Source organism: Neoarius graeffei, chromosome 20 (assembly GCF_027579695.1).
Source record: "Neoarius graeffei isolate fNeoGra1 chromosome 20, fNeoGra1.pri, whole genome shotgun sequence".
In the NCBI taxonomy this organism is placed as follows: domain Eukaryota; kingdom Metazoa; phylum Chordata; class Actinopteri; order Siluriformes; family Ariidae; genus Neoarius; species Neoarius graeffei.
The window spans coordinates 21439622-21464810 of record NC_083588.1 but is presented as its reverse complement, the minus strand read 5'-3'; the positions used below and the strand labels follow the sequence as shown (position 1 = coordinate 21464810).

General features: G+C 42.9%; 1 protein-coding gene across 5 annotated transcripts in view; it reads left to right on the top strand.

Moving 5' to 3' along the window:
* Positions 1-25189, top strand: part of LOC132868486 (ubiquitin carboxyl-terminal hydrolase 22-like) — a 182480-nt gene that overhangs the window by 16270 nt on the left and 141021 nt on the right. The window contains exon 1 of one of the 5 annotated variants that reach the window (XM_060901397.1): positions 1451-1538. The exons of the other annotated variants lie outside the window; for them this stretch is intronic. Within the exon in view, the coding sequence (XP_060757380.1) occupies positions 1476-1538 (63 nt within the window). The 5' untranslated portion in view covers positions 1451-1475. Of the gene's footprint in view, positions 1-1450; positions 1539-25189 lie in introns of those variants that run through there. 5 annotated transcript variants of the gene reach the window in all.

The window sequence follows — 25189 nt, the reverse complement described above, 5'->3', positions numbered from 1 at the left end:
TTTATGTACACAATTCACAGCTATGCAACAGCTGTACAGATGTATTTGGTGATACAGTAAGTGAGCTAAATTTTAACAGTGCAAACAATGCCACAAAAAGAAACGATTCATGCCGTTGTCATGATTCGTTGTCATGCCGACCGAGGCTGTTGTGTTTCCCGCTTGTGGTCTCGTCACTCGTCACTTCCGGAAGTAGCTCGACAACTCGCTCGATAGGGTATACATGCACAAAGTAGCTCGGCAGAAATCGCATAAACTAGGTCGTGTAGCTCGATTCCGAGAAATCAAGTTCGGTTCAATTTCAGCCGAATTAAGGTGTATACATGGTATTTTGAACTTCGATTTCAGTCGAGCAACGGCAGAAATTCGATTCTCTCTATGTGCATGTAAACGTAGTGACTGTTTATTTACACCATATCAATTGATGATGCGTTTCGGCCTTTAGTGCGCACTTGAACGCGCTCTCATCTCATCTCATTATCTCTAGCCGCTTTATCCTGTTCTGCAGGGTTGCAGGCGAGCTGGAGCCTATCCCAGCTGACTACGGGCGAAAGGCGGGGTACACCCTGGACAAGTTGCCAGGTCATCACAGGGCTGACACATAGACACAGACAACCATTCACACTCACATTCACACCTACGGTCAATTTAGAGTCACCAGTTAACCTAACCTGCATGTCTTTGGACTGTGGGGGAAACCGGAGCACCCGGAGGAAACCCACGCGGACACGGGGAGAACATGCAAACTCCACACAGAAAGGCCCTCGCCGGCCACGGGGCTCGAACCCGGACCTTCTTGCTGTGAGGCGACAGCACTAACCACTACACCACCGTGCCGCCACTTGAACGCGCTAATTTTTCCAATTTATTAGTGTTTGAATTATTGCGCCAGCTTTTAAAATCATGATTTAATTTTTTTTTTTACTGTCTTTACATTTATCAGAATCACCTTCATTCTTCCATTTGGTTTGACATTATGGCTTAGAGTGGACCATTTTGTGTCTGAAAGTAGGCCTATTTACCAGATTAAAGTTATTTGACTTCTGCCGAAGTCTGCGCTTCACTGCCGTTTGATAAGGTGCAATATTTCCCGACTGAAGTCGTTAATAGTGTCTATTTGTTTGAACAACATGACAAATTTTACATTAAAAGTATAGTGTAGGCTAAAAATTGAAATCAAAATTTATTATTAGTAGCATACTGTATTTGTGTAACCACATTTTATGTTCACTAGCACGTCCCTGCACCATAGCCTACGTGAACAAGTGGTAATAGGATATTACTTTATAATGATTTATATAATTATGTATTTATATATAATTGTTATATAATATATTTATATATTAAACAAAACTAACTAACTAAACTAACAAAAAACTAACTTTTTAGGTTAAATAGGCCCAGATGATACCGTATATGCATGTTTATGACAGGAGGGGGCGTGGTATCACGATGGTGGCTCTCCATCGTGATAGATGACCACCATCATCAATGGACGATGGCATCGTCTATCGGCACAGCCCTATCTCTCATTCAGTGTAAGTAAGAGTCAAAACGTTATTAGGTTATTACCTGTCTCCTTGAACGTAATCGCCGTCCACTCAAAACCTGTCGATCAACACAAACATATTGGATCTGCCGTTTTCTGATCCCAATGAAGCACCGTAAAGCCAGAAGCAGCAGCTGTACAAACGTGAAGTCATCCATTATTGTTGTTGTTGCTGCTTCTTCTTCTCCGTGTTGTTGTTGCTTCTATGTTCGCACCAAGGTTTATGCAAACGCAGTGACGTAACTGACGTATACAGCGACGTAATGACATGGCTCCCCTTAGTACCCTGAGCTATGGAAAAGCAAACTGGTTCTCAGCTGGCTCGCAAGTTGAATGAGTTGTGAACCAGCACCAGCACTGGCCCCGAACCAGCCCTGGAACTGATTTGGTGGAAAAGGGGTATCTGTGGGTTTTCTCTGGGTGCTCCAGTTTTCCCCACAGTCCAAAGACTTGCAGTTAGGCTAACTGGCTACTCTAAGTTGTCCATTTATCAAGCTTGGAGAGGAATGGGCTCTGTCAAGTTTAAATGCCCTAGACACACCAATGATGGACTGTTAAATGTCATCAGTGGTGCCCTTATGGCCGTTGCGGGCTTTGGGGAGGAGAAGTAGTAATTTAATGATGTCAATGTGAAAAACAATGCTAATGGTAAAACAGGCGTAATAACAATGATAAATACAAGTTACAATGTATCTTATTAGTTAATTCCATTGTAAAATGTTGCCATAAAAGTGAATATTTTCTTTTTGCTTCTGACTCCATCTCAAGGCTGCAGGGATGAGAATTTTCCGCCGATCGGTGGATTTCCGACTTTTTCAGACCAAAATGATCGTTTTTGAGATCGATGTAAATCCGTTGAGAAATTTTTTTTTGGGGGGGGTATGATTAACGATCTGTGGTCACCTTATAACGCAGACATCCCAAGTCTCCCAGAACTTCTGGGAGTCTCCTGCATATTGATGGAAGCAAGCAAGAGCGTGCGCGCGCAACATTAAGGTCTGCATCACGCATCTTAGAATGTGCGCGCGCGAGGGAGACTGTGTGCAGTGTTGCCAGATATTGCTGACGTTTTCCATCCCAAAATATGTTCAAAACCCGCCAAAATGCACTTAAAACCACCCAATGTGGCAACACTGCCTGTGTGCCTGTTCATGTAGCGCATGCCAGACAAAGAGCATCCTGATTGGGTTACTCAGCAAAATAAGCCAATCAGCTTTCAGTGTGGGCGGGCTTTTATCCCTTTTCTCGAGGACTGACCGGCATAGCAGAGAGAGAGCGCGCGCCCCAAAAAACGAAAGTACAAAACCCACTTCAGCTCAGATTACACAAAAGAATCTCCCTGTCTAATAAGGGTAGAAAATAATGACAGTTTCGCGCAATGTACTGTTTGCAGCAGTGATTTCAGCATTGCCCATGGCGGCTTAAATGATTGTAAAGGACATGTTGAGGTGAGGAGTGTCATTTCATGTGCATTATAGGTCTACAACAGGCTGTCATGAAAAGACCAAACTTATTGAAGATTTCCGTAAAGTAACAATGTATGAATATACATCATATATCTCATCTCATTATCTGTAGCCGCTTTATCCTGTTCTACAGGGTCGCAGGCAAGCTGGAGCCTATCCCAGCTGACTACGGGCGAGAGGCGGGGTACACCTTGGACAAGTCGCCAGGTCATCACAGGGCTGACACATAGACACAGACAACCATTCACACTCACATTCACACCTACGGTCAATTTAGAGTCACCAGTTAACCTAACCTGCATGTCTTTGGACTGTGGGGGAAACCGGAGCACCCGGAGGAAACCCACGCGGACACGGGGAGAACATGCAAACTCCACACAGAAAGGCCCTCGCCGGCCACGGGGCTCGAACCCGGACCTTCTTGCTGCGAGGCGACAGCGCTAACCACTACACCACTGTGCCGCCCTACATCATATATATCACATATATATCAAATACACGTCATATATGTGTGTATCTTTTTATAAATGAGGTTAGCTTGTCTAATGTAGCATGTTGGGGAGAATCATAGTATCATATCTATATTTCTGATAAAATTTTAGGTATGATACCGTGTATAACTCTCCTACTTATTGCTCATTTCATGGGGGGGAATTGCTGGGATGTGCCGCGCGGGAGCGTCTGCCCACATTTTTTTAGGCCGAGATGAACTTATAGTTTTTGATTTAAAAATTTTTTTCCAATTTGTAATGCCCATTGTACATGCCTGTTCTTTAACTCAAAATCACCATCTCGATCTTCAAATTGACCGTATGGTATATGCATTACATTACACAACATCCTGTCCAGATAAAACCTAGTTAGTACACACAACAGTTGAAAGGGAAGTGATGAGTGATGTTGAATGTTGCCTGCTTAATATGCAAGAGCTCCTGCTACCATGATAACATCAGAAGAAAGCTTCAGAGAATTATATGACAGAACTTTTTTCTGGTTTGCACTTCATTGTAAAGGATTAGAGTATTCAAAGACATGAATAGCAAAAATGCAGAAATGGAGCACTTGCATGTGACGTCACAGCCGATCCAGATTGTGATGGACGCCATCGTGTCGGTCAAACGCCATATTCCGCCTTCTACTTCTGGTTCTACTTCTTCTTTTACTTCTACCTTTTCTTCTGGAAAACCCTACTATATACAATTCTACTACAACGGCTGCGGCTACAAGCTCTCCCTACCTGTGCACGTTTTTTATGTTTTTTGTGTGTATTTTTGCGTGTTGTTCGTCTGTACCGGACTTGAATATCCACTACAACCGTATGGACTAACTGGACATTGGTTTCCAGCAGAAAATGACAGTTTGTAGCGATTTCCATCGCATGCACAACATTCCGGACGAGAAAAAAAAAATATTCCGGACGAGATGGCGAGACCAGCGGGGTCTCCGTGGATTGTTACTGGAAGCAAAGCGAAGGAGGTGGCGCCGGGAGCCGAAGCAAAAGCGAGGCTACAGGCAGAGCCGGCCTGTTGACTAAGCTCAGAAAACAGCTACTCAAACCTCCACTGCCAAGCCTCTACCTCTCCAACGCCAGATCCATGTAAACAACACGGACGATTTGGAATTACCTTATTCTATTCTATAATCGGCTGGTCAGTGCTATACTCAATACTTAAGTGACTTACCCATCCAATGAGTATTATTTTCTTGTTTACAAGATGCCACATCTGAGTCGCTGACAAATCCTGAATTTCTGTAAAGAAAACTGTCCAGAGATTTATAAGCACGCAGTGCTTCACCACTGAACAGCGAGGGAAAGTTGATGAGGTAATCATACACGTCTGGGTATTCCGCTGGCAGTTCAAAATCCGGTCATGAAAACTCCGTCCGGTAAACCATAAGGGTCACAAATCTGTAGATCGTTTATTTTAGACATATAGTTATCTGTTCATTAGAAAAATGAGCCGTGTAGTCCGTCGGTTGAAATTGATCCATTCTGTACACGAGTGCAGCAGTATTCAGCGGTGTTTTTGACCGACAAGATGGGGGTTGTGTACTTTCCGGTCACGTGACTGCAAGATCTCTATATAATACTGTAGAGCTCGTTTATATTAAAAGGTGCATTGATTTTTTGAACTCATCAAATGTGAATTGATTAAAAACAAGTCTCTTGTACCATATTAATCATTTTCACCTGGTAGTCCACCAAGAAGAGGAATTTATTTCCAAATACATTGCAACTTTTTGCTGATAAAATTAATGGTTTTGGGGTAAAAAAAAAAAAAGCCAAAAATCATTAGCCCCTGGAACCCCTGGGCCCCGCCCCCCGGGCCATGGGCCCCGCCCCATTGGGCTATGGGCCCCGCCCCCCTGGGCCATGGGCCCCGCCCTGTTTTTTTCAGACTTTTTAAATATTTTTCATTCTCATCCCTGAGGCTGTAAAAATCTTGATTATTCAGCACAAAACGCAAATGTTTTAATGCTGGAAGTAGTAAATATGCATTTTAATAAACTCTAAAATAGTTGACAATGTTATGACAGTGTAACAATTATAATCCTATGTGCAAAAGAATGAGTTCAAAGTTCTGTTTACCTCTATTGTTTATTTAGTATTTCTTGTACTCAGAATGCAAAATATGCATGAATTAAAGCTCTCATTTTGACATGGTTTAAACGTGGTGCCAAGAAAAAAAAAACAGCAAGTTACGGTTCTTCACTTCTGTTTATCTAGGACTCAGCATGCCAAATGAACCAGTTGCGTTACTCTATGGGTCATGAGGCTTCATTCTGATACAAGCATGATAAAGGCTTTGAGGCTGTATCTGGAACTGTGCTTCATACTGCATACGTGCTTTTAAACTCAGTGGACCTCATTCATTTAATTAAATAATTATGTTCTTGACGCATTAATAACTTGTAAGAAACCAATCCAAACCACATATGAATTAACCCTCTGGGGTCGAGAGTTTCGCTGGCGAAGCTCCGCAGGTTTAGAATGAGTAGGTCATGTATTTAGATCAGTATGTTTGAGTTTTTATTATCCAAGCATGATAAATATATTGACAGACTTTATACTTTACACTCTCCTATGTGCCCACTGCCAAACAATATTATATTTTTTTAATTACCTAAATTAGATGAAACATAAAACTTGTCGCCTTACTGAGGCTACATCCACACGACAACGGCAACGAGATTTAAAAAAAAAAAATATCGCGTCCGCATGGGCAACGGATCAGTAAAATATCAGGTACATCTGGCAACGCAACGCTTGCTGAAAACGATGCAATACACATGCCACACCTCTACGTGCGCTGTAAGACGGTCCCATCGGAGACACCAGAAAAATAGAAGAAGTAGACGCATGCGCAAAAACCCCTTCTTCTGTAGCATCAGCCACATAAAGTTTTGATTATTAATCAGTAGCGTAAAACGAAAGACGTGGAAAGAGGAATGAATGGGGGTAGATAGAAGCCGGTACGCCAACATTCTGATATCCTCCAGAATTCTTTAATGGTCCAGAATAAATTGAATGCTACACGTTGATGGATTACTTTGTTCTTCTACGCCCTTTTTGAGGAATGTATTGTCGGACTTAAACCAACATCTGAAGAGGTGAGATCACTCCTTTTTTTTTTTTTTTTCCCTATTTTTGCTGGCGGGATTGTTTTTGTTTTTGGAAAGCAGTGAAGATACTTTGTAAGCGCATTTCATGAACCAAGTTATAGGATTTGTTGATGACTTGCATCGAGTTCGTTACACTTCTACCCGGCGTGAAGCACTGACCAGTCATGTGGTTGTGACGTCATCGTAAACAAATCCGTTCTACTCATCCAGACGACTTCGCAACAGCGCCGTTGCCAGATTTTTCCACTCTGGAACCAGTTCTCAAAAGATTTCGTTTTGGGGCACCCAAAACGCTGGTGCCGTGTGGACGCCAGGCCGAAATGATAAACAATTTTATCAGATTCACCTGAATCTGTTGCCGTGTGGACAGGGCCTCAGTCACACCTGAGTAGGAGCGCTGAGTGCCCACTTATGCATTCACAAAAGACTATTCACATGGTAATGGAATGATAATTACTTTCACTCTTTCGGTTTCGATGGGTTTCTCTTTCACGGTGGGAATGTCCACCGTAAACAGGATAAACTCTGGCCAAGTTTACATTAGACCGTATCTGTCTCGTTTTCTTCGCGGATGCACTGTTCGTTCACATTAAAACGCCGGGAAACGGGAATCCGCCAGGGCCCACGTATTCAACCCAGTTCGTGTCTGGTCCGGTGCTGTGTAAACATTGAGGATACGCGGATACGCTGTGCTGAGCTCTAGCTGACGTCGTCATTGGACAACGTCACTGTGACATCCACCTTCCTGATTCGCTGGCGTTGGTCATGTGACGCGACTGCTGAAAAATGGCACGGACTTCCGCCTTGTATCACCTTTCATTAAAGAGTATAAAAGTATGAAAATACTGCAAATACTGCCCATTGTGTAGTTATGATTGTCTTTAGGCTTGCCATCCTTCCACTTGCAAGTGGTGAGTGACTTGCGCATGCCTGATATGCACTGGGATCACACACACAGCGGCTCAGTCCCGAATCACTGCTCGTGCGCTTCACTCGCGCGCTCTGTGAGCTGCGCAGGGCCGGAGTGCGCACCCTCCAGAGGGCACTCGCTGTTCAGGGCAGAGTGATTTGGAGCGCAGGATGCCTGCCGAGCCGCTGAGGAGAAATTTACACATTACCCATTTACACATTTCAACTTGCGTGCCGTCTAATTAGTCATGTGATTAGCGTATCCGTGTATTGGCGTTGCTGTGTGCACACGAATCATGTATTGGCATTGCTGTGTGCATGCTAATCGTTTTTAAAAACGTTAATCTGATGATCCGCTGATACGGTCTAATGTAAACCCCACCTCTGTCAGCCATAGTTTAGGCTACCTGTTTGGAGGTTAAACTTGTTGCGAGATGGCACGCCAATTTGATGCTCAGGAGGCGCTTTGGATGATTCAGGACAGCGATTTAATTTCAGTATTTCATTGGCTCTTGAGAACTGCAACACTGATGATGAGCAGTGTCATTTTGAACTTTGACTCGATCGAGCCAAAGCTCAACTCGTAAGTGTAAATATTTCTTATGAGCATGTCAGGTGATATGCGTGCGATGTAGTGCATAATGGATTTGCATGGCTTCTTGAATAAATAAAATGCGTACTGGTGCTTGTTTGCTCTCTTTTATTTTTTTTATTCATTTTTTTCTGGCACGCTAATGATTTTGGCATGCTCTGACGTGGTCAGTTTCAACAAATCTAAGCAGTATTTTCAGTCATATGACTTTTTTTGTGTGTGTGTTCAGGTACAATAATATTTATGTAGTATGTATATCATGACTATACTTTTAAAATAAATAACCAATAAATGAAGCTGTTGTAAAAAGCAGTTTTAGAACTCTGTTGGAATGTGTGGAAAAAAAACATGACCTTACCCATTGTGACGAACTGTTTTGGTCACTTGACCTGATTGGATTAAAAGTTGGCTATGGGAGGGGTATTCACTCTTCTCATTGAATGGAATGGAGTTTTTTACTCTTCTCATTGAATACCCCTTCCACTGCCCACCCTTTATCCCAAAACAGTAGGACATAAATTTTTTGATGGCCAGTTAACTGTCCAAATCAATGGAGCAGATTTAAGTTTTTGTACTTGACACGTTCCTGAGACTGAACAAAATCACCTCAAGTGACCATGTAATGTTTTTCACACATTCCAACACAGTTCGAAAACTGCTTTTTACAACAGCTTCATTTGTTATTTTTCTAAAAGTACAATCATGACATATTACACAGATATTATTGTAACTGAACTTGTGCTGAATACAAAAAAAGTCATATGACTTTGAAAATACTGTTTAGATTTGTTGAAATTAACAACATCAGAGCATGCCAAAATCATTAGTGCCAAAAAATACCCTCAGACCCCAGAGGGTTAAGATGAATAACACTAGCCATTCTTTTAGAAAAATTGCTGTAATTTTTGCTAAGAAATGGCATGCTATAAAATGTGAGTTAGTCTGTGTCTCTGGTAGATGACAGTGTGATACTACTTTATGGTTTAGCACACTCTGCCCATTGGGGGTGCTCTTTTGACAACTAAATGTCCGTTTCTTGTTTTCAGTGCAATGAGCTTTGCCTTTTATGGGGTCTGCAGGGACTTGAACCAAGACTAGTTCACTGCTTGTGGATATACCCATCATTAGTTTACTGTCAGTGGGCTCCATGCACAAACACTTCCTCTTCTTAGTACTCTCTAGTAAGGTCCTGCATTTCCAGTTCATTCACTACAGTTGAAATGGTGTTTGTTTTACCTTGGTGTCTGCAGAACTCTTGAGGAAGAATGTTGGGGATTTTCATCAGATATGTAAGAATGCTTGCAAAGCCCCTTCTGACAAGCTGGAGAACAGCTTCACTGGATGCTTCATTGTCCAAAACAAGTATGAAATTAAGAAAATACCTATTTGAGATTAGAGATGAAATGGTGATCAAATTGACAAAAATGATCACGGTTATCAGTATTATTGTGATATTAAAATGTGCTGAAAATATTCAAAAAGTACTAATACACAAACTAAAATAATTTTACCAAGTTTTATATTGAAAACCACAAATAAAATTCGCATCACTATGCACTTTTTCTTTGCAGAAACATTAAAATAACATGAGGGCTGCCGTTAAAACTTATTCTATAGATTAATTAATAGAAAGTTTTACAGAATCATGAAATAATTAAATAATATTAGCTGGCATTGAGTGGTATATCAGATATATTCCATTCAGCGAGCATGATATTGAACGAGTCGAAGATGAGTTCAATATCATGCTAACTCAGTGGAATATATCTGATATACCACAAAAAAGCTGCTATTATTATTATTATTATTATTATTATTATTATTATAATACATACACACACTCCTTTATATCAGCATTCTCGTAGGCCAATGCTAGCTGACCTGCATGTTGGCGCTGTCAGCGCAGCAGTGAAGTCACCTTCCAGCCGGCGTAGGGTTCATCAGTAGCACAGGCTAACAACTGAGAAACTAAGATTTCTGTCCCAAGACTCTTCTTCCACGCACACTCACCACAGCATTTTTCACTCAGACTTAGTGCTGCTTGAAAGTTTGTGAACCCTTTAGAATTTTCTATATTTCTGCATAAATATGACCTAAAATATCATCAGATTTTCACACAAGTTCTAAAAGTAGATAAAAAGAACCTAGTTAAACAAATGAGACAAAATATTATACTTTGTCATTTATTTATTGAGGAAAATGATCCAATATTACATATCTTTGAGTGGCAAAAGTATGTGAATCTCTAGGATTAGCAGTTATTTTGAAGGTGAAATTAGAGTCAGATGTTTTCAATCAATGGGATGATAATCAGTTGTGAGTGGGCACCCTGTTTTTTTTTTAAAGAACAGGGATCTATCAAAGTCTGATCTTCACAACACCAGAGATGCACCGATTGACCGGCTGCCGATCGGAATCGGCCGATTTTCACGTGATCGGCCATGACCGGCGACCGGCCGGTCAAAATTAAAATATGCCGATTTTCTGCCGATCACAACTTGTGTATCACATAGAGATGAAAGTGGAAATACTCGTAATTCGCAACTAAAAAGGCTGCAGCTACACTGGCAGCTTGAACATGCTTTCTAGTGCGATTGTGTTGCGCTTGCGCAGAACAGTGTCAGTCCTGAGCGCCTAACGAGCACCGGCGCGCGCGCCGTTAACAAAAAAAAAAATTCACGATAGTTAATTTTTTTTTTTTGTGCCAGATATTGGATGTGAAAAGAAGAAAACATTTGTGGTTGTGTGAATTTCCCATTACAGGAATTAATACGTTAGCCTATTACCAAACATCTAGTTAGATTTGTACAAAGAGAGAAAGAAAAAAATGTCTTTTTGTTTGTTTTACGACCTTGGTTGCACTTGATTCCATTGGAAATTACTCTACAAATACACATTTGACAAAGATGATAGAATGGCTGTGGTATAAGTATGACTGGAAATTATTTTTGTATTTTGATACTGAATGAAGAAATGGGTTGTTCTATAAGGCATAAGTTTTCAGATGTAAATAGGCTTATGAAAGTGTGTTCCGTAGCAGTTGGCAAATAATATATGAGGGGGAAGTTGTTTTTGTGCCAGATATTGGATGGGAAAAGAAAAAATGTTTGTGTGAATTTCCTATTACAGGAATTAATATGTTAATACCAAACATGAAGAAAGATTTTACAAAGAACAATGTCTTTTTGTTTGTTTTCAACCTTTGAGGTGTTGAAAATTTATTACTGAAAATCTGGCAGAATGTTCTATTAAAGAAAAGATAAAAAGAAAATAGTCTTTGTGTGTGCTGTGAAGTGGTTTGAAAAAATGAAATCGGAATCGGCCAAAATCGGTATCGGCAGGTCACACTCCATGGAAAATCGGAAATCGGAATCGGCCCAAAAAATTGCAATCGGTGCATCTCTACACAACACGTTTGTGGAAGTGTATCATGGCATGAACAAAGGATATTTCTGAGGACCTCAGAAAAAGTGTTGTTGATGCTCATCAGGCTGGAAAAGATTAGAAAACCATCTCAAAGAGTTTGGACTCCACCAATCCACAGTCAGAGAGATTGTGTACAAATGGAGGAAATTCAAGACCATTGTTACCCTCCCCAGGAGTGGTCAACCAACAAAGATCACTCCAAGAGCAAGGCATGTAATAGTCGGCGAGGTCACAAAGGACCCCAGGGTAACTTCTAAGCAACTGAAGGCCTCTCTCACATTGGCTAATGTTCATGAGTCCACCATCAGGAGAACACTAAACAACAATGGTGTGCATGGCAGGGTTGCAAGGAGAAAGCCACTGCTCTCCAAAAACAATGTTGCTGCTCGTCTGCAGTTTGCTAAAGATCATGTGGACAAGCCAGAAGGCTATTGGGAAAATGTTTTGTGGACAGATGAGACCAATATAGAACTTTTTGGTTTAAATGAGAAGCGTTATGTTTGGAGAAAGGAAAACATTGCATTCCAGCATAAGAACCTTATCCCATCTGTGAAAAATGGTGGTGGTTTGGGCCTGTTTTGCTGCATCTGGGCCAGGATAGCTTGCCATCATTGATGGAGCAATGAATTCTAAATTATACCAACAGATTCTAAAGGAAAATATCCGGACATCTGTCCATGAACTGAATCTCAAGAGAAGGTGGGTCATGCAGCAAGACAACGACCCTAAGCACACAAGTCATTCTACCAAATAATGGTTAAAGAAGAATAAAGTTAATGTTTTGGAATGGCCAAGTCAAAGTCCTGACCTTAATCCAATCAAAATGTTGTGGAAGGACCTGAAGCGAGCAGTTCATGTGAGGAAACCCACCAACATCCCAGAGTTGAAGCTGTTCTGTATGGAGGAATGGGCTAAAATTCCATCAAGCCAGTGTGCAGGACTGATCAACAGTTACTGGAAATGTTTAGTTGCAGTTATTGCTGCACAAGGGGGTCACACCAGATACTGAAAGCAAAGGTTCACATACTTTTGCCACTCACAGATATGTAGTATTGGATCATTTTCCTCAATAAATAAATGACCAAGTATCATATTTTTGTCTCATTTGTTGAACTGGGTTCTCTTTATCTACTTTCAGGACTTGTGTGAAATTCTGATGATGTTTTAGGTCATATTTATGCAGAAATATAGAAAATTCTACAGGGTTCACAAACTTTCAAGCACCACTGTAAGTATTCATTTTCCAATGTAATTTACCTGGTTACTTTTAAAATCAACATCGACAACTACACACAACGGCAGGACCTGGCAGCCAAAATTCTCTCAACATCATCTGCTTTTAATGAAGTAAACCTCGCAGCCATGTTTGTTTACAAACTGTCAGTCACTCACTAGCACAATAGTTTTACATCTCCGATGTGTGTCTCTTCCAGTTTTTCGATGTCCATTGATATGTTTTTCTCTTGTAAATATGTGTGGAGAACATGTAATGAAGTTTTGGTTGCCTTTCGGGTGTTCAGTGCATCTTAAGTTTGTTTTCAGTTTATTTATTTAGTGCTTAAACCTAGCACTGGATTAGCCTTGTCTTCTCTCTTTCCTGGCTGACAAAGAAATGATTGTGTGCACAGCAGAAAAGTTTTGTCATTGGATCTTTGCATGAGCTCTGATGTGTGACATTGTGTTGTCTTGACAACGTGCAATATTATAACAATACTGCATGCTCATTCTCCATTGGAGAGTGGTGTAATACATGGAGGATAAGGGATATGATGATAATATTGCATGCCATCAATAAACCAACTAGAGGGGAATAGAATACATGTTGAATACATGGAAAAAGTTGCCCGTATGTATAATAATTAGTAGTATTCTCTGCTTGGAGATGCTGGAGGCATGTCTGCTGAAGGTACTAAAACCACGCCCAATACTGGGAAAGCTGCAGCCTCCGATAATATCTGACTGCAGAACTGCAGTTTTAGGTCAGTGGCGTTCAGTAGATATGCTGACACTTTTTTTGGTTTTCCTTGGCGACTGTTATGGCTAAACTAATATTTACAACCAGAAAATGCAAGCGAAGCTAAACTCTCTCTTCCCCCAACCCCTCCTTCCATTATCACATGTGGGAAAAGCACCGTGCTGCTCTGTGCCAATCTGTTTCCGACATATAAATGAAAGCAAAAAATAAACCAGCTAAATTCTGTCTTACCTTTCCTCAGTAGAGCTAGTGTTTTCAGTCAAGTGAACTAAATCTGTTTTAGATCCATGGAACAGCCAGAAGCGTGCATGGTCACTTGAACTTGAGATGAATACCTCTAAAACTTGTCCAATCACAACCAAAGAACATGAAAGCAATATTTTATTTTATTTCTTTTCTGGTGAAGTTGAGCAGTCCATGAATGAATTTATTTTGAACGAGCATTTCGCTACACAGCGTGACCAGAGCACACCCATATAGCGTCTGAACTTGAGTTGAAAAAGGCAATGCATATGTTGGCAGTGTGTTCCATTCATTGAATTTAAAAAAAAAAAATCATATTTTCTTTTACTATTTTTCTGTTGAAGGCCACCAATCCCAGAATGAATCAATTTTCAACTAGCCTTTGGCAACACGGCACAAAAACCGTGCGCGCCTGTATTACGTCTGAGCTTGAAAAATGGCAGTGCACGTCTTGATTAACAAAAACATTAGATTATTAAAAGTGTATATATAGAATGTGTGTTTTTTTTTATTTGTGTGTGTGTGTGTGTGTGTGTGTGTGTGTGTGTGAGATAAAATATTTTTGTGGTTCCAGAGAAATGTGTTAACTTGCCATTTTGAAAGAAAACAGAAGTGATACATAATGGTGGGTAGGTCCATAATTGTTGAGAGCCACACCATTTCAAAATGGAAACGTGTAATACACACGCGCGCACACACACACACACACACACACACACACACACACACACACACTATCTGTACAAGTTTGCTACAGAACATTTATTCTTATAAAACTTGTAATACTGAGTGACTCCAAGTTGCTGCATCCCAAACTGTATACTCATCTCATTCTCATCTCATTATCTCTAGCCGCTTTATCCTTCTACAGGGTCGCAGGCAAGCTGGAGCCTATCCCAGCTGACTACGGGAGAAAGGCGGGGTACACCCTGGACAAGTTGCCAGGTCATCACAGGGCTGACACATAGACACAGACAACCATTCACACTCACATTCACACCTACGGTCAATTTAGAGTCACCAGTTAACCTAACCTGCATGTCTTTGGACTGTGGGGGAAACCGGAGCACCCGGAGGAAACCCACGCGGACACGGGGAGAACATGCAAACTCCGCACAGAAAGGCCCTCGCCGGCCACGGGGCTCGAACCTGGACTTTCTTGCTGTGAGGCGACAGCGCTAACCACTACGCCACCGTGCCGCCCCCAAACTGTATACTGCAGTGCTTATTGTTAATTACTACACCATTTTGTATCATTGATATTTAGATGTACTACATAGCATGTGTCATACTTCTTGGGACACAGCCTTGAATTCTGTCTAAATGTGTGTGCACTTAGCTGTGAGATGTATCCGCAGTGCTGGAGGAAGAACACCGCACAACTCCCTTTAAGAAATATTCTTCTGCAAGCAGCTTGCAATGGCATTTTCCACCAGGGTGGAATTCCAAAATCTTACATCCTGTACCTTTAGCAGTCGCCAAACCTGTCAGATTATCTCATGTTATTAGTGAGGAACTATAGTTTTGACTAAATGTTTCCAGGTACCATGTCATCATCCTTTAATAATTTGCACATCAATACGTTGAGCCTGTTTTGTGAGATAACAAAGCACTCAGTCTTTGCAGTAAATTGAAAGATATGCTTTTTGTTTTGTACACTGTTAAAATTTTAAATTAAACAGTTGTCCATGCAGCTGAAATCAGAATCCAACAACTAATAGGAGTTAACCATTTTTAAATGCGGGCTTACTTAAAGGCAACATGCTTGCATTGTTTAGGGAAACATTTACACCCCCAGCTCTCCTCTTCTCCCATTCAGTATGAATGGGCATAGAAGCTTTCATTTGTTTCATGTATGGTGCATCAGTAAAACTAAGGGCCTCTGCATGCTCTTGCGACAAGGCTTTTGCAGATAGCTTTTCGCAGACAGTTGTAATTTATCGTTGAGCGGGGAGTAATAGGCGTGCGCGATGTTATTCACCGCCACAACGCAAGGGGGCGCGAAGTCGCGAAATCGCTAGGAGTAGTTGGTGGGTGTGGTTAGTGGAGTGTTTATCCTCTGGTTACTTATAATGACTAGAACTGGAGTCGTATAGATGTACATACTTCCTCGATCAACCGCTCTTCGTGCTGCTCCATTTTCGCTCGTGTTTTTAAAAATGGCGGTAGTGAAAACAAACCAAACCGGGAAAGTAGGGAAGCGGAAGTGCGTGTACAGCGGATGTAGAGTGGACCAATCAGAGCCCTCTTGTCTGCAGTGCTGTCTGCGAGGCTTCTGCGGTGGTCACAATTTTTGGGAGGTGCGCGCAGAGTGTCTGCGAAGGGGGGGGGGGGGGGGGGCTACGCAGACGCCATCTCCGAGGACTGCGTTGTCAGCATAAATTGGCCTTAAGGGAAGCATTCATGTGACTTTCATGGCAGTTAAATATGGAAAAGGGATAGGTGCTTTTAGGCACTTTCAGACCAAACAGTTCTAGGGACTTTATTAAGAGGAACGACCCTCTGGGGAACTCTCCTGAGAACTATCTTCAAGGGCTTTTTTCTGTTTGCATTTGCACCACCATTAGGAATGCTGAAATGACGTAAACTGGCCAACGGTGGCATCACTAGTTTGTTGTTCTCATATGAATGTGCTTCTTGTCCAGGTTCTTGTTTTGCTGTGAAAACAGCAAACTAGCAACATTTAGGATTTACACTTGTCCACTATCGTGTGTTCTGTTTTGGTCGCATGTTTCTATAGAAACTTCTACTGTGCTGTAGAATTGGGGGAGACCAGGAAGTGTTGCGCACTGACAGTAAATTCTTGATTTTACATTATAAAGAGCAAGTTCATCGTGGAAAATGGATGCTTAAAATATGTTTACCTAACATGTTTGTGTGGATTATTATTTTATAGGCTAAAGGTTTTCTTACATGATGGCTTAAAAAACCCAAATATGCAACAAAATTTAGTGCAATTAAGATATTCATATTTCACTTAAACACACCAAAATCATGCTGCATTTCCTCCACTGCATATAGGCTCAGTGAAGCCTCTCTTCATCTGACCATTTTTTTTTCATCTTCCTTCATTATGCCCCGCTGGCTGAAAGGCCTGAAGGGGGATTATGGTGTGGCAATTTCCATCCATCCGTCCCGGGAAGGGTGTTCACCTTCTGAAATCAACTCCTCTCACAATTTTTGGAGAAATTTCATGACACTTGACAAGAGGCATTGTTATATGTCAGTAGTACGTACAATAGTAGTACTACCTGCCTCACCGGCCCCTACCAAGATGGCGCCAGTGAGGCAGGCAGCTGTCATACCTGCTCCTGTCGTTTTTGTGTATTTAGCATTAATTATTGTTATTTTCAGCTTTTTTTTTTGCACAGCCTGCACTCTAACTACGTACACCAGACAGACTCTGATAGACATTGGACAGAAGTGCAATGTTTTTTTATTTTTAAGGGAATTCAGCTCCACACTGCCAGACGAGATACTACGGGGGTCCAACAACAATGGAGGGCACGCCAAGTTCAGGCCGAGGGAAAAGATCCAGAGGCAACCAAGCAGGAATCAGGAACCGGCTGAGGAGAAGGGCACATCGTCCACCTCTGCCTAGCATTCTGCTAGCCAACGTCCAGTCCCTGGAAAACAAGCTCGATGACCTCAGGGCTAGACTCAAATACCAGTGGGATATACGAGACTGTAACATTATTTGTCTCACTGAGTCATGGCTGTTCCCCTCGGTCCCGGACCATGCTGTGCAACCGACGGAGTTTCTATCAGTCTACCACATGGACTGCACCAAGGAGTCGGGCAAGTTGAGAGGAGGGGGAGTGTGCTTAATGGTCAACAACAGATGGTGTGATCCCAGGAACATAACACCTTTAACCCGTTCCTGCTCACCCAACTTGGAGCTCCTAACTTTCAAATGCCGGCCATTCTATCTCCCTTGAGAGTTCTTGTCAGTCATCTTTAGCGCCGTTTATATTCCACCTAAAACGGACACTGCCCTATCTGAACTCCACGAAGCCCTCTCCAGCTATGAAATTAATCACAGGGATGCAGCTCTCATCATAGCTGGCGATTTCAATCGAGCCAACTTGAGGACGATAAGACTGGACTTCTGGCAACATATCATTTGTCCTACCAGAAGAAGCAAGACTCTAGATCACTGCTACTTGCCGTTCAAAGAGGGCTACAAGGCTACATCCCCCCCCCCCCCCCCCCCCCCCCCGGTAAGTCAAATCACTCCACTATTTTCCTCATGCCCAAGTACATTAAAAAACTGAAAGTGGAAGCCCCGCCATGCAGGGAGGTGACGCGATGGTCTGACCAATCAGTGGCGATCTTACAAGATGCACTCAACATCACCGACTGGGATTTGTTCCCGCACAGCTCAGGTGATGACATCAACGTGTTTACGGAAGCGGTGGTGGGATTCATTGGGAAGCTAGCGGAGGACTGTGCCCCCATAAGCATAGTCCGGACGTTTCCCAACCAGAAGCCATGGGTGGATAACATTGTTCGCGACGCTCTGAGATCACGTACTGCTGCCTACAACACCGGGCTGTTAACCGGGAACATGGAGGAATACAAGGCTGCTTCTTCCAATATTTGTAAAGTAGTGAAGGAGGCTAAACGGTGGTATGGGAGGAAGCTGGAGGATCATTTGTACCAGCAGGATCCCAGGGGGCTATGGCAAGGACTACGGATCATCATGGACTATAAATCAGCCCGCGCTCCTCCGATGAACACCGACAAATCTCTCTCCGATGAACTGAACAACTTTTATGCCCGCTTCGAGACGACCTGCCAACGCGCCAACATAATCACTGGCAGAGAGGAGACAGCGTTCACTGTGATGGAGCACGACGTGAGGATGGCACTCAGGAGAGTGAATCCCAGGAGGGCAGCAGGTCTGGATGGGATCACAGGTCGTGTCCTTAAGGCCTGCGCTAACCAGCTAGCAAGTGTATTCATGGTAATATTCAACCTCTCCCTTTCTCAGTGCATTGTCCCCACCTGCTTCAAACAGTCTGTTCTAGTTCCTGTGCCTAAGAAACCCCAGCCCAGCTGCCTGAATGACTGTCGCCCCATAGCCCCAACATCTGTGGTGATGAAGTGTTTCGAAAGGCTAGTCAAACCCCTCATCACCACCTCCCTGCCTGCTACCCTGGATCCGCTACAGTTTGTCTATCGCTCCAGCAGATCCACAGATGACGCCATTTCTCACCTACTTCACACCACCCTGGCTCATCTGGACACCAAGAGGGGATCCTATGCTAGACTGCTGTTCATTGACTACAGCTCAGCATTTAACACCATAATCCCCTCCAGGCTGGTCCAAAAACTGTGTGATCTCAGCCTGCACCCCTCATTGTGCCGGTGGAGCCACAGCTTCCCTACAGGCAGACCGCAGGTGGTACGTGTAGGCTGCCACACTTCATCTCCCCTCACCCTCAACACTGGTTCCCCCCAAGCATGCGTTCTGAGCCCTTTTCTGTACTCTCTGTACACTCATGACTGTATGGCCACCTCAGACTCCAACACAATCATTAAGTTTGCTGATGATACAGCTGTGGTGGGCCTCCTCTCCAATAACGATGAGTCTCCCTACTGGACCAAGATTAAATATCTCATGGACTGGAGTGAGAACAACCTCACACTCAACATCAGCAAAACGAAGGAGCTGATAGTGGACTTCAGCAGGAAGCAGTAGAGGGACCTCCAACCCATCTGCATCAACGGGGCTCAGATAGAGAGAGTGGACAATTTCAAATACCTGGGTGTCCACATCTCACAGGACCTCTCTTGGTCCTGTCACACCAACACCCTGGTTAAGAAAGGCCACCAGTGCCTCTACTTCTTAAGGAGACTGAAGGACTTCATACTCCCACTCGGCACAAAGGAATTTTACTCTTGCACTATTGAGAGTGTCCTGAGTGGGAGCATCACTAATTGGATGGGAAGCACCACCAGGTGAGACCAGCTGGCTCTCAGGAGGGTGGTTTGCTCTGCTGAGAGGACCATCAGGACCACCCTCCCTAACCTGTAGGACATTTATTCCAACCGCTGCAGGGACCGAGCCAGGAAGATTGCCAGTGACCCCAGTCACCCAAATAAGACTGTCCTCCCTGCTGCCTTCAGGGAGACGCTACCAACAGCTGAAGGCCAACACTGAGAGGATGAGGAGGAGCTTCTTCCCTCAGGCCATCAGACTGTTGAACTCTTCATAATGATAACAAAGTACACTACTATGCACTACTGCACTTTGGACTTTAAGGACTCGTAACCACACAATCATCATATCTCTGCCATGTTTCCACTCATTAATATGGAGTTTTTTTTCCCCTTTATTTCTATTGTTTTTAATTTATCTTATTTTTTTTTTCTCTCAATGACCTAAGGTACATAAGAATTTCACTGTAATTACTTGTAATTATATGTGACAAATAAAACTTGAACTTGATTGAATTTAATGAAATTACAGTCACATTTGACCAGATTTACAGCCCTTGATTAACAAAATTATACTTTGACAATTTCATGACTGTGTGTTTTTCCTTATGAAATCCACTCCTCTCACAGTTTGTGGAGAAATTTCACCAAACTTGACAAGAGATGTTGTTATATGTCGGTAGTACGCATATGTTATTTTGTTCAATGCGGTCGCATTTTACCAGAGTTGTGGCCCTTGATTAAAAACCTTGTACTTTCACAATTTGATGAAGGTGTGCTTGCCTTCTGACATCAACTCCTCTCAATTTTTGGATGAATTTCTCGAAGCTTGGCAAAAGGCCTTATTATATGACAGTAATACGCGTATTGTGATTTAATTTTATTTGTGAAAATTTTACTAGAGTTTTGACCCTTGATTAAATAACTTGTACTTTGACAATTTCATGAGGGTGCACATTCTTTTGAAATCAACTCCTTTCACAATTTATGGAGGAATTTCATCAAACTTGGCAAAAGACTTCGTTGTATGACAGTTATACACATATTGAAATTTTGTTTAATTTGGGCAGATTTTACCAGAGTTATGCCCTTATTAACAAACTTGTACTTTCAATTTCATCAAGGTCTGCTTGCTTTCTGAAATCAACTTCCCTCACAATTTTTATTATTCCCTGCTGACCAAAAGGCCCGAAGGGGTATTATGTCGTGGCAATGTCCATCCATCCCAGGAAGGGTACTCACCTTCTGAAATCAACTCCTTTCACAATTTTTGGAGGAATTTCATGAAACTTAACAGGATTCTTTGTTCTATGTCGGTAATACTCATGTATTGCAATTTTGTTCAATTCAGTTGCATTTTCCCAGAATTACTGTATGGCATAATTGCCAGCGGGGGATATTGTGCTCTCGGAGCACTCTTGTTTTTTAATGTTTAAGAGCTGTTGGCTAACATTTTACATGGATTGTCTTTTGCCAGTGCTATGTAATGCAGCTTGCATTGGCTCATATGTTCAACCCATCACCTGAACCAATCACTGTACAATTACATCACTCATCGTTCTTCTCATGCTGGGAGAGTACTAGGGCTGTGCCGATAGACGATGCCATCGTCCATCGACGATGGTGGTCATCCATCACGATGGAGAGCCACCATCGTGATACCACGCCCCCTCCTGTCATAAACATGCATATATCATCTGGGCCTATTTAACTTAAAAAGTTATATGTAGTGAAAATTCATTATGTCTGATAATTATAACTATTCTTTTAAGTTCGTTTCTTAAGACTAACTTAAAAAGTTAGTTTTTTGTTAGTTTAGTTTGTTAGTTTTGTTTAATATATAAATATATTATATAACATATTATATATAAATACATAATTATATAAATCATTATAAAGTAATATCCTATTACCGCTTGTTCACGTAGGCTATGGTGCAGGGACGTGCTAGTGAACATAACGTGGTTACACAAATGCAGTATGCTACTAATAATAAATTTTGACTTCATTTTTTAGCCTACACTATACTTTTTAATGTAAAATTTGTCATGTTGTTCAAACAAATAGCCACTATTAACGACTTCAGTCGGGAAATATTGCACCTTATCAAACGGCAGTGAAGCGCAGACTTCGGCAGAAGTCAAATAACTTTAATCTGGTAAATAGGCCTACTTTCAGACACAGAATGGTCCACTCTAAGCCATAATGTCAAACCAAATGGAAGAATGAAGGTGATTCTGTGAACCGGTATTCGTGAAAAGATACAGTAGGCTGAACAACAAATCAAGTCTAACAGGAACGCACAAGCATGCGCTTAACGGCAGCCTACACAATTTAATTTAGGCATTAGGCATTAACCAGGCTTAGGCATTAACTTTTTATTGTAAAAATGCTACAAAATAAAGTGTCATGAACATGATTTTGTAAACATATATTTATTTAAAGATGAACGATCAAGACGAAGAGAACCGGAACGTGCGCAGCACGAAATGCGCTCACAAAGTTTAACATAGCTGGGCATTAACTTTTTACAGTGAAATTAAAGCTACCAAATATTCATGAAGTCGACTCAGTTAGCAAAGAACAGCGATTAAAAAAAATGAGAGAGCCTGCGTTAATACAAGTACAAGTAAATAAATAACAATAATAGTAATAATAAAATCAAAATCAAGAAAACGCAGGTAGTCCGAAGCAATTTAACCTAATGGGTTAACAGTGCAGGCAATGGTCACCATGTTTAAATGTCGAGGTTTCTGGCCAAAAATACTAGCATGTTTACTTTGTCTGGTTTTAATGAGCTGCGGATTGGGGTAACTATACTACCCGCGGTGCTGAACACTCATTCTGATGGAGTACTGGTGGCGCATATGCACAAATATTTATGTGCTAATCTTGCCATTAATGGAAGTCTTTTCTCGTTCCTTTTCCACCACATCAGTGGGTCCTCCTCTGTTAGGACTAGGACTGTTTTGGCCTCTAGAGGCCGCTGTTATTTCCTTTTCATGTCGTGTTTATTTTGGCCTCTAGAGGCCGCCACTGTTCCTGTGTTTTGTGTTTGTGTTAATTGCCTAATTATCTTCACCTGTGTCCTTAATTAGTTTGTCTATTTATACCCCTGAGTTCAGTCCTCTTGTCACGGAGTCTTTGTGCTGTTATGTTTATCTCCAGTTTCCTTTGTACTGTGTTTTTTGATCTTCTTAGCTTTTGTATTTTTGCACTTTGCTTTTCTTTTGGATTTTACTCTTTGGTTTTTTTTTTTTGTCTTTTGTTTTGCCCTGTATATAGTGTATATAGTTTAAATAAACCTTTTGATTCTTTTTCTACTTCCGCCTCACGCCTCTGCATTTGAGTCATCCCCCTGGTGGCCTAGTGGGGGTTTGCTGGATTATCACACCAACGAACCAGGTTCGAATCCCAGCAAAACCCTAACAGAACACCAGGGGGATGACTCAAATGCAGAGGCGTGAGGCGGAAGTAGAAAAAGAATCAAAAGGTTTATTTAAACTATATACACTATATACAGGGCAAAACAAAAGACAAAAAAAAAAAACCAAAGAGTAAAATCCAAAAGAAAAGCAAAGTGCAAAAATACAAAAGCTAAGAAGATCAAAAAACACAGTACAAAGGAAACTGGAGATAAACATAACAGCACAAAGACTCCGTGACAAGAGGACTGAACTCAGGGGTATAAATAGACAAACTAATTAAGGACACAGGTGAAGATAATTAGGCAATTAACACAAACACAAAACACAGGAACAGTGGCGGCCTCTAGAGGCCAAAATAAACACGACATGAAAAGGAAATAACAGCGGCCTCTAGAGGCCAAAACAGTCCTAGTCCTAACAGGATTCGACATCCTTATCTTTTCCAAGACCGTGCAGGAGCACCGCCACCATGTCCGCCAGGTTCTCCAGAGGCTGCTACAGAACAATCTGTTCGCCAAGGCCCAGAAATGCGAATTTCATGTTCCCGAGGTCTCCTTTCTGGGATTTATTGTACGGACAGGCCAACTCCAAATGGACCCTGCCAAGACCCTGGCCGTCCGGGATTGGCCTACTCCCAAGTCCGTTAAGGAGGTTCAGCGGTTCTTAGGATTCGCTAACTTCTACCGCAAGTTCATCAGGAACTTCAGTTCTGTGGCAGCACCCATGTCAGACCTCACCAAAGGGACAGGTGGATCTTATGGCTGGTCTCCTCAGGCAGAAAAGGCGTTCAAAGACCTCAAGGACCGCTTCTGCACGGCACCCATTCTGGTTCTCCCGGACACCTCCCAACCATTCATCGTGGAGGTGGACGCCTCGGACAGTGGTGTCGGCGCGGTGCTCTCTCAACGTTCGGAAGGAAAGCTGCACCCCTGCGCTTACTTCTCCCACCGCCTGAGTCCTGCTGAGTCCCGGTACGATGTGGGGGATCGAGAACTGCTAGCGGTCAAACTGGCCCTTGAGGAGTGGAGGCACTGGCTGGAGGGAGCACAACATCCATTCCTGGTTTGGACTGACCACAAGAACCTGGAGTACCTCCAGCAAGCCAAGAGACTGAACCCTCGACAGGCTAGGTGGGCCCTGTTTTTCAGTCGGTTTGACTTCACCCTCTCATACCGCCCCGGCTCCAAGAACACCAAACCTGACGCACTGTCCAGACTGTTCTCTGCCACTAACAGGGAGAATGAAGTCGGGCCTATTATCCCTGTGTCCCGGATTGTGGCCCCTGTCCGCTGGGGTATTGAGGAGGCTGTCCGACGAGCCCAACGCCAGGACCCCGGTCCTGGGACGGGGCCACCAGGCCTCTTGTACGTCCCACATCAAGCCCGGGCCAAGGTTCTCCAGTGGGGTCACTCTTCCCCTCTCACCGCCCACCCGGGAGCTCGGAGGACCCTGGACTTCCTGAAAAGACGCTTCTGGTGGCCTAACATGGAGAAGGAAGTAAGGTCATTTGTCCTGTCCTGTGAGGTTTGCACCAGAACCAAGAACCCACGACAGCGTCCCCAGGGTCTCCTGCATCCTCTGACCATTCCCCGGCGTCCCTGGTCCCACGTGGCAGTCGACTTTATCACGGGTCTCCCTGAGTCACAAGGTAACACGGTCATTTTGGTCTTAGTTGACAGATTCTCCAAGGCCTGCCGCTTCATACCACTGTGCAAACTCCCCTCTGCTCTTGAAACTGCGAAACTTTTGTTTAATCATGTCTTCCGAGTCTTTGGTCTTCCACAGGACATCGTCTCAGACCGAGGGCCCCAGTTCTCCTCCCGAGTGTGGCACGGGTTCTGCAAGGTCATCGGAGCCACTGCCAGCCTCTCCTCTGGGTTTCACCCACAGTCCAATGGTCAGACGGAGAGGCTCAACCAGGACCTGGAAACCACCCTGCGAGGCCTGGCTATGGATAACCCGACATCGTGGAGCACCTGGCTGCCATGGGCGGAGTACGCCCACAACACCCTGCAGTCATCGGCCACCAAGCTG